Source organism: Geotrypetes seraphini, chromosome 7 (assembly GCF_902459505.1).
Source record: "Geotrypetes seraphini chromosome 7, aGeoSer1.1, whole genome shotgun sequence".
Classification (NCBI taxonomy): Eukaryota; Metazoa; Chordata; class Amphibia; order Gymnophiona; family Dermophiidae; genus Geotrypetes; species Geotrypetes seraphini.
The window spans coordinates 123,048,083-123,062,202 of record NC_047090.1 but is presented as its reverse complement, the minus strand read 5'-3'; the positions used below and the strand labels follow the sequence as shown (position 1 = coordinate 123,062,202).

General features: G+C 51.2%; 1 protein-coding gene across 3 annotated transcripts in view; it reads left to right on the top strand.

Annotated features, from left to right (window-relative positions):
* BUB1B (BUB1 mitotic checkpoint serine/threonine kinase B) overlaps positions 1-14,120 on the top strand; it is a 287,868-nt gene that overhangs the window by 52,796 nt on the left and 220,952 nt on the right. For all 3 annotated transcript variants that reach the window (XM_033953065.1, XM_033953063.1, XM_033953064.1), the window contains exon 5: positions 7,308-7,504. In XM_033953065.1, the coding sequence (XP_033808956.1) occupies positions 7,308-7,504 (197 nt within the window). The remainder of the gene's footprint in view (positions 1-7,307; positions 7,505-14,120) is intronic.

Sequence of the window (14,120 nt, the reverse complement as noted above, 5' to 3'; positions counted from 1 at the left end):
TCTGACATCTCTATCTGCTTTCCTTCTCCCCCCCCTCTCCAGTATCTGCCTCCTGTCTTTCCCCTTTGGTCTAGACCTCTCTCTTTCTCTCCGTCTTTCTTCTGTGAGGAGATCATGTTGATCTTGAACACTGAATTATTCTTCCACATTCTCCATATCACTGTACTGTAGTCTGGTCCAGCAGACTGCTTTGGACTATTACATGGGTAATAGTAAATTCATTATGCATCAGCTTTCTACACAGAATGCCACAAGTCTCTTTCTTGTGCTGTGCTTACATCTGCCAGTGTCAGAAACTTGTGAGACAGATCCCTTGGCAATACTACACTTCGGAGCCCTTTGACCATCTGGTTCTGTATGGTTGCAGGCTTTAAAGCTCTGTTTACTGGAGGAGACTGTCCAGCATACATAGTTGCATCACTCTTAAGGATCTGATCAGAGATTACACTAGACAAGGTGGTATTTTTAGGCATGGAAAAATAGGACATGTTCTCCTCAATCTGCTCAGATGCCTTCAAATGCCCTTTAATATTCGTCTGATCTCGGGCTAAATCTTGCCTCCTGAGCTGATCTTCAAAGGAGAGAAGAGTGAGAGCCATATCGGCAGTGAGATCCGTTTTGGGCCACATGTTGTGCAGGGCTGGACTAAGGCAAGTTGTAAGCTTCCTTCCATCGCTGACCTATCTTCCATAAGTCGGCAACGGAAGGAAGCTTATCCCAGGACAAGCAGGCATGATATTCTCACATGTGGGTGGGTGACGTCATCTACGGAGCCCCAGCGCGGACAGCTTTTCAAGCAAACTTGATTGAAGTTTCAAGTTTGCTACACTGCACCACGCATGTGCATGCCTTCTTGCCCACTAGAGGGCGCATCCCCACCTCGTGGTCCTCAGTTCAGTTTTTTCCGCGGAGCCAGAAGCCCTGTGGAAATCGTGCTCTTAGCAATTTGCCTTCTGACACCGCGGCGGAGTGTATTCGCTCAGTCGCTGTGCTTGTTTTGTTGTTTTTATTAGTTGTCTTGTTGTTTTTTCGTCAAAAAAAAAACAAAAAACATTTTGTTTCATTCGGCTCCGGGGGCTCCTGGTAGCCGCGGCCGTGGGACCTCGTTCGTTCCGGGCCTTTTTTTGGTTTCATGTCCCGTCCCTTGACAGGCTTTAAAAAGTGCTCCCGGTGTGATCGATTGCTCTCGATTACCGATCCACACCGGTGGTGCTTGATTTGTCTTGGCCCTGAGCACCCTACGGACACTTGTGATAGGTGCTTGACTTTTCAGTCTAGAGCGCTCCGCCGCCGCCGTGCCCGAATGGCGGAGCTCTTCGCTGTGGACCCCGTGGCGGGGAAGGCCTCGACGTCGGCCTCGGCTTCGGCCCCGGCCTTGACCTCGGCCTCGGGTCCCTCAACCTCGCCGCGCGCTTCGACTTCGTCCAAGCCTGCTACCTCGACGAAGCCTGCCCAGGGTAAGTCCTCGCTTCCGTCCTCGACTCCAGGGTCTGCGAAGAAGCCATCCTCGGGCTGCTCGACGACGGGCGGGTCATCCTCGGCCCCGCCCCGAGTGCCGAAGTCGGGTGCCCCGAGGGAATACTCGAGACCGAGGTCGCCCTCCAGGGAGCACCCAACGGCCCCGGACCTACCCGCCATGATGGGGGTTCCGGTCTTCCAGGACCTGCTCCAAGCGCTGATTGCCTCGGAGCTGTCCGGGGCCCTCTCGCACCTGCAGCAGGCTTCGGCCTCGGCTGCCCCGGCGTCGGCCTCGGCTGTCCCGGTGTCGGCGGCCTCGGTCTCGGTGCCCTCGGCTTCGGCCCCCGGGGTGCTCCCGGCCTCGACCCCGACCTTGCCCTCGGCCTCGGTCGACCAACCTGAGAAGAGCGTGCGGCCTCGGGACAAGGTGCGTCGGGTTAGGAGGATCTCTTTCTCTTCATCTTCGTCGAGGTCCTCCCGGGGCTCCTCGCCCGCGGGTCGGCCTCGGGCGAGGCGCCGGCCGAGGAAGCCCAAGCGTTCTCGGGGTTCTCCTCGGAGACGCGGTCGCTCCTCGCCTACCGGGGGTGAGACATTGTGTGTCTCGGAGCTCCGCCTCGACAATCCGAGGCTTTTTCGGTCCTCCGAGGGAAGGGGTTCGAGAGACTCCTCGCCGAGACGGAGGGGGCGTGCCTCGTACCCCGGGGACTTCCCCAAGGGCTCCTCGGGGCATAGGCGATCCCCGACCCCCTCCAGGTCGCTGGGTGTGGCCTCCTGGGGATCGGGGTCTGGTAGGGAGCCTCGTTATTCCCGCGAGGCCTCCCCCTCTTTCTTGGCGGCACGGGTTTCACGAACTCCTTCTCCGCCTTCCAAGCCCTCTTCCTTTTCAAAATTCGTGCAGGATATGGGACGGGCTTTGGACCTGGACTTACTCGCAGGTTCTCAGTATACGAAGGAGTTTTTGGAGGAGCAGGACTTGCCCTCTCCCCCGAGAGAAACTCCTCGTCTGCCTCTCAATAAGGTCCTACACCAGACCTTCCTGAGAAATTTGGACTCCCCTCTTACAGTCACAGCGGTGCCGTCTAAGATGGAGTCCAAGTACCGAACCATCCCATGTAAGGGCTTTGAGAAAGCACAACTGTCTCACCAGTCGCTGCTTGTCGAGTCGGCGCTGAAGAAATCACAGCCCTCAAAGGTCTCGGCGGCCGTCCCTCCTGGATGGGAAGGGCGGACCCTGGACAAGTTTGGTCGCCGCCTCTATTCCAATTCATTGATGGCTACTAGAGTCCTCAATTATGCCTTTAAATTTTCCTCCTATCTTCGACACATGGTGAAAGACTTACCCCGCTATTATGGGGTCATGCCAGATTCCCATAAGGAGGGTTTTGCTTCTTTCATGGCCACCTTGTCCCAATTGCGTCTGTACTTGTTTCACGCAGTTTACAACGCATTTGAACTGGCCTCGAGGGTCTCCGCCTTTGCTGTGGCGATGCGCCGGCTAGCATGGCTCCGTACGGTTGATATGGACCCGAACTTGCAGGAGTGTCTGGCCAATCTACCGTGTGTTGGATCGGAATTATTCGACGAGTCCCTGGAGGCGGCGACCAAACGACTGTCGGAACATGAGCGCTCCATCGCCTCCTTGGTCCGTCCTAAACCTCGGGCCCCGCCGCAGAAGCCATTTAGACCTCCCCCGCGGCGATACCCGCAAAAGTCCACGCCAGCATTCTCGAGGCCTCCGCCCCGGCGCCCCCCGCAACAGGGTAGAGCGGGCCAACCAAAACCTCAGGCGCAGGGGGCGTCCAAGCCGGCGCCGTCTTTTTGACGTGATGTGCGGATGGGGGCGGGCCCCCTCCGCACTCTCGCCGGACCCCCTTCCCATCGGGGGTCGGCTGCGGGCCTTTCATGCGGCCTGGACCGGGATCACCTCAGATGCTTGGGTGCTTCGGATCATCTCCGAGGGCTACTCGCTAAATTTCTTAGCCACGCCGCCGGAACATCCGCCGGGGGCTTCTCCGTGCAATCGAGCCCAGCTTCCTCTACTCCTCGCGGAAGCCAGGGCCTTGTTGAGCCTTCGGGCGGTGGAGCGGGTTCCCCCCGAACAGCGGGGGCGGGGGTTTTATTCCCGTTACTTTTTGGTCCCAAAGAAGACCGGGGACTTATGCCCCATTTTGGACCTCCGGAAGCTCAACAAGTTCCTGGTCCGGGAGAAGTTCCATATGTTGTCGCTTCCGGTTTTATACCCTCTTTTGGAGGAAGGGGACTGGATGTGCTCCCTGGACTTGAAGGAAGCATATACTCATGTTCCGGTGCATCCCGCCTTCCGCAAGTTCCTACGGTTTCAGGTGGGGGAGTTGCACCTTCAATATCGGGTCCTCCCCTTCGGACTGGCTTCGTCCCCTCGAGTCTTCACGAAGTGTATGGTGGTAGTCACTGCAGCCCTGAGATCTCGGGGGCTGCAGGTCTTTCCCTACCTGGACGATTGGCTGATCAAGTCATCGACCAGGGAGGGGGTTATCTCAGCGACCCAACAGACTATCATCTTCCTTCAACGTCTGGGGTTCGAAGTGAACTTTCCCAAGTCTCAATTGTGCCCGACTCAATCCCTTCAGTTTATCGGAGCCGTGCTGGACACGGTTCGCCTCCGTTCGTTCCTCCCCCCCCTCGGTTGGAGGCCCTGCTTCGATTGAGTCGCCAGGTTTCGCTGATGCCCGTTGTATCGGCTCAGCGCATGATGATTCTTCTGGGCCACATGGCATCGACGGTCCACGTTACTCCGTTCGCCCGCTTACATCTGAGGCTTCCTCAGTGGACCTTGGCCTCGCAGTGGCGTCAGGATCGCGACCCAGTCTCTTGTCCGATAACGGTGACTCCTTCTTTGAGACGCTCGCTCCGTTGGTGGACCAACTCTTCCAATCTTTCCGGGGGTTTGCTCTTCTCGTTCCTCCGCATCGCAAAGTCCTGACCACGGACTCCTCGGAGTACGCGTGGGGGGCTCATCTCGACGGTCTGCAGACTCAGGGTCTATGGTCGGCAGAGGACCGTCTTTGTCGCATCAATGTGTTGGAGCTTCGTGCCATTTTTCTGGCGGCTCGAGCGTTCTGCCACTTGCTACACGATCAAGTTGTCCTCGTGCGGACGAACAACCAGGTGGCGATGTATTATGTGAACAAGCAGGGGGGAACGGGCTCTTGGTCCCTGTGCCGGGAATCCCTGCGCCTTTGGAAATGGGCGGTCTCCCAGAACATCTTCCTACGTGCGGTTTACATTCAGGGAGAGAGAAACTATCTGGCAGACAAACTCAGTCGTCTTCTCCAGCCGCACGAGTGGTCGCTGAACTCCCGGGTTCTGCGCGAGGTCTTCGACCACTGGGGAACTCCTCAGGTGGATCTGTTTGCCTCCCCGGAGACTCGCAAACTGCCCCTCTATTGTTCTCGGATGTACTCCCGGGACCGTCTCGAGGCCGATGCCTTCCTTCTCGACTTGGGGGGGGAGGTTCCTTTATGCGTTCCCTCCTTTCCCTCTGATCTTGAGGACGTTGGTTCATCTCAAGGCGTCCAGAGCCACTATGATTCTCATTGCGCCTCGGTGGCCGCGGCAGCACTGGTTCTCCCTGCTCCTGCAACTCAGTGTCAGGGAGCCTCTGCTTCTGCCTGTTTTTCCCTCTCTGCTGTCTCAGAGTCGGGGTTCGCTGTTACATCCCAATCTTCAGTCGTTACATCTGACCGCTTGGTTTCTTTCCCCTTGACTTCAGTTCCTGTTTCTCAGTCTGTGAGGGAGATTTTGGAAGCCTCGCGCAAGGTCTCGACTAGGCTTTGTTATTCCCAGAAGTGGACCAGATTTTCATCCTGGTGTTCCTCGAACAATCTGGACCCGATTTCGGTTCCAGTGTCTTCGGTGTTGGAATATTTGTTGCATCTGTCTAGGTCTGGACTAAAGACGACTTCCATTCGGGTGCATCTCAGTGCCATTGCGGCGTTCCATCGGCATCTCGAGGGTCGGTCTCTTTCTCTTCATCCTCTGGTAACTCGTTTCATGAGGGGTCTCGTGAATGTTCATCCTCCTCTGAAACCTCCACCTGTAGTTTGGGATCTTAATGTGGTCTTAGCTCAACTGATGAAGCCTCCTTTTGAGCCTATCGACAAATCTCATCTTAAGTTTCTCACTTGGAAGGTGGTCTTTTTGCTTGCGCTCACATCCGCTCGTCGGATTAGTGAGCTGCAGGCTCTGGTTGCGGATCCACCTTTTACAGTGTTTCATCATGACAAGGTGGTTCTTCGCACACATCCTAAGTTTTTGCCTAAAGTTGTGTCTGATTTCCACCTCAATCAGTCCATTGTTCTTCCGGTGTTCTTCCCGAAGCCCCACTCTCATCCTGGTGAGGCGGCGCTTCATACGCTTGACTGTAAGAGGGCGTTGGCCTTTTATCTCCAACGTACCAACTCTCATCGGAAGGTTCCTCAATTGTTTTTGTCCTTTGATCCTAATCGGTTGGGACATCCTGTTTCCAAGCGCACCTTGTCCAACTGGTTGGCTGCTTGTATTTCTTTTTGCTACGCTCAGGCTGGTCTCACGCTCCATGGTCGAGTCACGGGGCATAAGGTCCGGGCTATGGCAGCTTCTGTTGCTTTCCTCCGGTCAACTCCTGTGGAGGACATATGTAAAGCTGCCACTTGGTCTTCGGTTCATACGTTCACCTCCCACTACTGTCTGGACACTTTGTCCAGAAGCGACGGCCGGTTTGGCCAGTCGGTGTTACGTAACCTGTTTTCCTAAATTGCCATCCTCCCACCTGCCCTTTTTTGGTTGGCTTGGAGGTCACCCACATGTGAGAATATCATGCCTGCTTGTCCTGGGATAAAGCACAGTTACTTACCGTAACAGGTGTTATCCAGGGACAGCAGGCATATATTCTCACAACCCGCCCTCCTCCCCGGGGATGGCTTCTTTGCTGGTTATGGAACTGAGGACCACGAGGTGGGGATGCGCCCTCTAGTGGGCAAGAAGGCATGCACATGCGTGGTGCAGTGTAGCAAACTTGAAACTTCAATCAAGTTTGCTTGAAAAGCTGTCCGCGCTGGGGCTCCGTAGATGACGTCACCCACCCACATGTGAGAATATATGCCTGCTTTCCCTGGATAACACCTGTTACGGTAAGTAACTGTGCTTTACAACTCGCTGCTCTTGCTTGCTTCGGGCCTTCCTCGTTGCCGGGTCCTGCCTACTTTCGGAAACAGAAAGTAGGCAGGATCCGGCAGCGAAGAAAGCCCGAAGCAAGTTGTAAGCTGACCTGTCTCCTATAGCGAACCCATGCTCCGGGGCGTGTGCATGCCGACTTCCTTTCTCTTCCTCCCTCAGGACGTGACTTCCGGTTTCGGAGAGAAGCGGCATACACCTGTTAGAGCCCCGGAGCATGGGTTCAAGTCGCTTGCTGGCGTTAAAAACTAAAAAAAAAAAAGTCAGGCTCCTGCGATTCAGGCTGTGCCGAGTCAGCCCGGTAAATCTCCAAGCCGGTGAGAAGGGTTTTTTTAAAATGTTGAGCAGAAGGCGGCAGCAGCAGCAGGATTGCGATCAAGATTACAGCCGGGCGCTCATCTAAATTAGCTGGGCGGAGCGCCCGGCTGAAAGGCCCTGGGGAGAACACTGTATATGTAAAGCTTTTTTGAAAATTTAAACTTAAGAGGATTGTTTGTTTGAATATGTCAAGTTGTATGATTCTAGTTAGAATGTCTTATTAAAAATATGGCCTATGTGCTGAATAAAATCATGAGCTAATCTAAGACAGCTGTTCAGTATAATTGGTTATTACTGTGAAAATAGTACTTCTGAATGTTGTCTTGGGTTGATTGCAGAAAAACTTCTGCAGCGAGCCTTTGGACTTGTACAGTTATCTGCATAGCCAGGGGATTGGCACATCCCAAGCTTTACTCTATATCACCTGGGCAGAGGAGTATGAAGCTCGAGGAAACAAGAAGAAAGCAGATGCTATTTTTCAGGAGGGCCTTCAGTGCAAGGCAAAGCCACTGAACAAACTGCAGTGTCACCACAGGTAAAAAAAAAGAAACATGATTGAGCTCTCTACCTAGGGAAGTTAAGTTCAGATTGCTAGCCTACTTAAGCTATGTTTTTATCAGATATTAAGGTGTTGATTATCCTGATTCAAATACTTTTCACCCCATGTACCTGACCCTTTATCGTCTTTTTGAAGATGCTTCCATGTACAGGAGACTTATGGGAGGGCTAGAAATGATGAGATCCACCCCAATGTGTGCAGGTTTGAATTCTATCCTCCTGAATGTATTCCTTCTATTAGTAGTTTTCTTTATACCCTTACTGCCAGTAATCATCTACACACTTGGGTGATATTGTCCTGATGGTTTCGGACCAGATCTACTTTCCCAAAGCCCAGAAGACTAGAAAATTTGGGCATGCGTGAGTGCTTCCTCTTTCTCAGTCTATTTTCTCTGCCTTGCAGCATAGAAATGGATCTTATTCTTTCCTTATTATTTTACAACTTCATAGAATATGAACTACAAATTTTTTACTAAAGCACTAAATTGCATTTTATGGCATTGAAACTTAGTTGCCATGTCTTTGACCAATGCTCCAGCAGGAGTAGGTACTGCGTCATACTGTCGGGCATTGAGCTTTTGTCGGGCACTGTGCTTTCGTCTATTGTGCTTTTGTCTACTATGTTTCATAGTTTGGCGCCATCGGCGAATAAAATTACATTATTCGCCAATGACGCCAAACTATGCAACATAGTAGACAAAAGCACCATAGATGAAAGCACAGTGCCCGACAAAAGCTCAATGCCCGACAGTATGATGCAGAACCTACTCCTGCTGGAGCATTGGTCAAAGATATGGCAACTAAGTTTCAATGCCAAAAAATGCAAGGTCATGCACCTTGGCGGCAAAAATCCATGCAGAACTTACACCCTAAATGGTGAGATCCTAACAAGGACTGTAGCAGAACGTGACTTGGGGGTGATCATTAGCGAAGACATGAAGACTGCCAATCAAGTGGAGAAAGCTTCATCCAGGGCAAGACAAATCATGGGCTGTATCCGTAGAAGTTTCGTCAGCCGTAAGCCCAAGGTCATAATGCTGTTGTACAGATCCATGGTGAAACCCCATCTGGAATACTGTGTACGATTCAGGAGGCCACATTATCAAAAAGATGTGCTGAGAGTTGAGTCGGTTCAGCGAATGGCCACCAGGATGGTCTCGAGACTCAGGAACCTCCCGTATGAGGAACGACTGGGTAGGTTGGAGCTATACTCGCTCGAGGAGCGCAGAGAGAGGGGAGACATGATCAAGACGTTCAAATATGTCACGGGCTGTATCGAGGTGGAAGAAGATCTCTTTTTTTCTTAAAGGACCCGGCAACAAGAGAGTATCCGTTGAAAATCAGGGGTGGGAAATTTCATGTCGACACCAGAAAATATTTCTTCACCGAAAGAGTGGTTGATCGCTGGAATAATCTTCCACAATAGGTAATTGAAGCCAGCAGCATGCCAGATTTTAAGAAAAGATGGAATTGGCATGTATGATCTCTTCATGGAGGTAGTAAGGGGGTGGGTCATTAGTTTGGGCAGACTGGATGGTCCGAGGCCCTTTTCTGCCATCATTTTTCTATGTTTTTATGTTTCTAAATCAAAGGTCCACTAAAGCAGTGTTTTTCAACCTATTTTGGGCAAAGGCACACTTGTTTCATGAAAAAAATCACAAGGCACACCACCATTAGAAAATGTTAAAAAATTTAACTCTTTGCCTATATTGACTATATATAAAGTAATTCTCTTGAATAGGAATCAAATAAACACAAAGAAAGTATTTTATAATGCTGCCACCGCCAACAACACCGTTGGCGGCGGTGGCACTCAAGTGGCTAAAGAGCCGCAGTTTGCCGGCCTAGGGACAACACTGGAGGGTGGCCAGCTGTGCACCCCCTTGGGACGTAAACCCGGGGTGGGGCAGACCGCCCCCCCCACCCTGGTATGCCACTATCTGTACCTCACTCCCTCCCTATGACCAAAAATTCTCCTTTCTTCTATTCCCCGTGTACACAACCATCTCTTTCCCTCCCTTCCTCTCTCCAAAGTCCATTCCTTCTGTGTCCAAACACTCATTCCCTCCCCCACCTCAGCATCTCTTTCCCTCCCTTCCTCTCTCCCAAGTCCATTTCTTCTGTGTCCAAAAACGCATTCCCTCCCCCACCTCAGCATCTCTTTCCCTCCCTTCCTCTCTCCCAAGTCCATGCCTTCTGTGTCCAAAAACCCATTCCCTCCCCCACCTCAGCATCTCTTTCCCTCCCTTCCTCTCTCCCAAGTTCATGCCTTGTGTCCAAAACGCACTCCCTCCCCCCTTTTGTGTTCCGTGTTTGCCTCCCAGCCCATCTTTGCAACTTTCTCAGCAAAACGAAGCTCAAGCCGCGAGGCTTGTCTTCTGCTTCCTGTCTGCCCTGCCGCACACAAATAGCCGAACGGAAGTATTCTCTGACGTCGGAGGGCAGGCTTTGCTTAAGCCCTCCCTCCGACGTCAGCGCTGACATCGGGGAACGCTTGCGATCGGCTATATGTTAGCTGCAGGGCAGGCAGGAACAGAAGACGAGCCTCGCGGCTCGAGATGTATTGAACTCCGCGGGTCCCCCGTCCAGCTCTCTCCTGTCCACGTGGGGCGGACCGCCCCTCTCCCTAGACTGGTGGTACTGCCCTGATAGCGGCCCTGACCGTACGGCACACCAGGCAACATCTCGCGGCACACTAGTGTGCCGCGGAACAGCGGTTGAAAAACACTGCACTAAAGGTTCCTGAGGAGTCTTGAATGCCAATTCAAGATGTTCACAGTAAGTATCCATGAATTGTTCTCTGAGAAGAAAGGATTCAATGATATGTTCCAGTACAATCCCACTTTATTCTGAGACCAGTGGGTTATTTCCATCTATCCATCAGGACTTTGCAGGAAGCCTCAGACTTCAGAGATTTAAACCCCTCCCCTTCTTACCTCATCACTGTCCCTGTAACCTCAGTTTCTTCTTCCTACAAGCCAGGCTGTAGGAGCTTGTCTTTTCTGCTCGTGTTTTATTTCATGTATTTTCAATCTTTGTGTTCTCGGTTTTCGCCTTCGTATTGCGGAGGTTCTTTGCGGGGACAGCTCCGACTGCGGGAGATCTCAGACCTTTGGGAAAAGTCTGCTTTTGGATGGTTCTCTGCATGTCAGTAAGGCCTCTGGACAGCCTGCACATCAGATCAGGGCTTTGGGGATTGTTGGGAGCTAGCTCACCCCAGGTTCATCTGCTAGTGCAGTGTTCTTCAACTACTGGTTCTTGGACTGGTGTCAGTTCACAAAAATTTCCTGCCAGACCATGAAGGATTTGGGTACCCTCCAAGCAGTTACCTTCAGTGTATCACAAACTACACACTGGACAGGAAATGAGGCTCCGGTGCCGGCAACAGCTAACTTGCAACTTCTGCTGCTGTTGCGTATGCCGGGACTCCTGCCTTCATATTGTCTCCGTACCGCCGGACCAGCAGTGGCAGCTCTGTGTGCTTTTAACTTCGCCACACAGCTGCTGCTAGCAGTAGTTTAGACACAGTTTCATGAGACAGCCTCGGGGCCTTTGCTAGGCCAGCCCGCTTTGATGATGCGAGGCGGGCCGGCCTAGCAAAGGCCGCAAGGCTGCCTGATGAAACCGCAGCTAAACTAATGTTAGCGGTATCTGTGTGGCAAAGTTAAAAGCACATAGTGAGCTGCTGCTAGGCTAGAAAGAGGAAAGATTAGCTGGAGAGGGAAGGGAGAAGGGGTATTGCTGGACAGGAGAGGAGGGAAAGGAAGAGAGTTACTGTTGGATAGGGGGAGAAAGGGGTACTTCTGGACAGGGGAGGAGAAATAAAGGAAGGAAACAGCTGGAAGGGAGATTAGAGGAGGGGAAGGGGTCAGGGTGGAATGGAGAGATCATATGATGGAAAGGGGAGAGACAGAGGAATGAGAAGGTAGAGAGAGAGATTGATGCTGGGAAGGTGATCAGCAGAGAAATAAGGAGAGAGGGACAAAGTTGCTAGATCTGGTTGGTGTAAGAGAGAGAAAAATGAAGAGAGTAGTGAAGCTGGAATGAATCATGTAAAAAGGAGAGAGGGGTGCAGGCTGGATGCAAAGGAGAGAGGGGCATAGAGAGAAGGCAGATACCATATGGGAGGGAGGGCAGATGCTGGATTGAAGAGACAGAGAGGGCAGACGCTGGAAGGAAGAGAGTGAAAAGATGATGAAAGCAGAAACCAGAGACTACAAAAGGTAGAAAAAAATTATTTCTATTTTGTGATTAGAATGTATCAAATTTGAAATATGTATCATGTTAGAGCTGGTGTTAGACATAACTGGGGACTGCAAAGCCGAGGCAGTGATTCTTTAGCTTCCAGCTGACTTAGAGCTCTCTCTGATCAGGGGGCAGTTGCCCTAGTAGTTGTACTTCCCTAACACTATTCCTGTCATTTGTTTCTCAAATTATATTACAAGAACAACTCTTGCTAATATAATACAGCATAGAATATACAAGGAAAAAATTTCATACAATATCAACATAATATTGAAAGAAAAATTAGACCACTAAGCGTTTGAGGAGGAGTTCCAAATAAGTGAAGAGAAACTTATTATTTCAGGTAATCAATCAAGGCATAGGTTTATCAGCAATGAATCCCATTTTAACCAAATGCTGTTCACTACAACTTAATTTCTTCAGATCTAAGAAGGCTTGAAGTTGTTCAGGAGAATAGAACACATATTTAACCCCTAAATATTTAACTAGACATTTGCTGGGGTAGGCTAATAGAAATGTAGCTCCCAAAGAAACTGTTTCAGGCCTCATTACAAGAAACAATTTCCTACGTTCCTGTGTCTGTCTAGCAACATCGGGGTACATGAAAACTTTTTTTCCATAGAACAGTACTTGTGGAGATCGAAAGTATAAACAAAAAATTGCATTTATGTCTTGTTCAAAAACCAACATAACTAACAATGTCATTCTTTCAAAGTTTTCAGATACAGTTGACTCTAAAAGATCTGTAACATTTAAGACACCTTCAGTATTTAAGTTAACCTGTTCAGCCTCTGGGTTTACCCCCACTTCTTTTATTGATGGTAAATAGTACATTTTATTAACAGGTGGTATACATTCAGAGGAAAATTTTAAACATTCAACAAGATATTTTTTAAACATCTCAGTAGAAAAACTCCCAGAGACCTAGGAAAGTTCAAAAGGCGTATATTCAAACAGTGATTGAAATTTTCCAATTGTTCAACCTTATGATTTAATTTGGTTTTATCCTTAATTAGTCCAAATGATAAATCTTGAAGCTTTTCCACTTTTCATACTTGTTTTAAATTGCTTGAGAAATCTTCCTTGTTCCCTTTTAATTTAAGTCCTAAAGTGTCAACTGTACTTACTAAAGCCGCGACTTCTTGTGCAGACTTGGCTACATTGGCGTTCAGACTGGAGAGACCATCCCAAATACACTCCAGTGTAATCACCGGAGGTTTAACCAGAGGAGAGCTGAGTTCCTGTCAATTCCCAGATCTCCCTGCTTGTTTGTTGCTCTCGCGGCTTCTACCCCTCGAACTGGGGTTTCCCCTGCACTCTCCATTCGGCAGGGCACCTCAGAGAACGCCACCTGTGAAGCAGGGTGCGGTGGTGGAACAGCCTGATATTTCTGCGTAGCATCTAATATAATAAAACCCTAAGTGCGCATGCGCACTCTTACCTGCAAGTTCCGTTTTCCAAGTTTCCATTTTCCATGATCTGTAGGTCCCCGGCAGGCAAGCGTGCGCATGCGCGCTTCGACTCCCTCCTTCCCTCCCTCACTGTAAGTTCACTGCCATCGTTGCACCCTTTCCCGGCGCACATGAACCCCCATTGACCCTCCCACCGCGAGATGCACAAACCTCCTGGCTCCAGGTGTGGCCACATCACACTAAAGACGCTGCTTCGCGGCCTTCCCATGCTCTGATTTCCTCTGCCGGCGTCTCTGATGTCATCAGAGATGCGGCAGAAGAAATCAGTGCATGAGAAGGCCGCGAAGCAAGCGTCTTTAGTGTGATGCTGGAGCCAGTAGGTTTGACGGTTGTCTCACAGTGTGAGAGTCAGTGGGGTCGGCTTCACAGCGGCGATAGTGGCGGGGAGGAGAGAGGGTTCTACTGCACAGGGGGATGGCTGGCAGGCAGGTTGGCTTCGGAGAGTGCGGGAAGGGACAAAGTATGGAAGGCAGTAAGGGGGAGCAGGGAAGAGGTGCTGTTGGACCGGGGGAGCAGGGTAGAGGGAGCAGGGGAGTAGGGAAGAGGTGCTGCTGGATCGGAGGAGCAGGGAAGAGGGACAGGGGGAGCTGAGAAGGGGTGCTGCTGGATAGGGGGAGCAGAGAACAGGTGCTGCTGAACAGGGGGAGCAGAGAACAGGTGCTGCTGAACAGGGGGAGCAGGGAAGAGGTGCTGCTGGACAGGGGGAGCAGGGAAGAGGTGCTGCTGGTGGGGGGGAGGGGGGAAAAGAGTTCTACTGCACAGGGGGATGGCAGGCAGGCATGCAAGCTGGCTTCAGAAGGTGGGGGTGGGACAAAGTCTGGAAGGCATTGAGGGGGAGCAGGGAAGAGGTGCTGCTGGACCAGGGGAGCAAGGAAG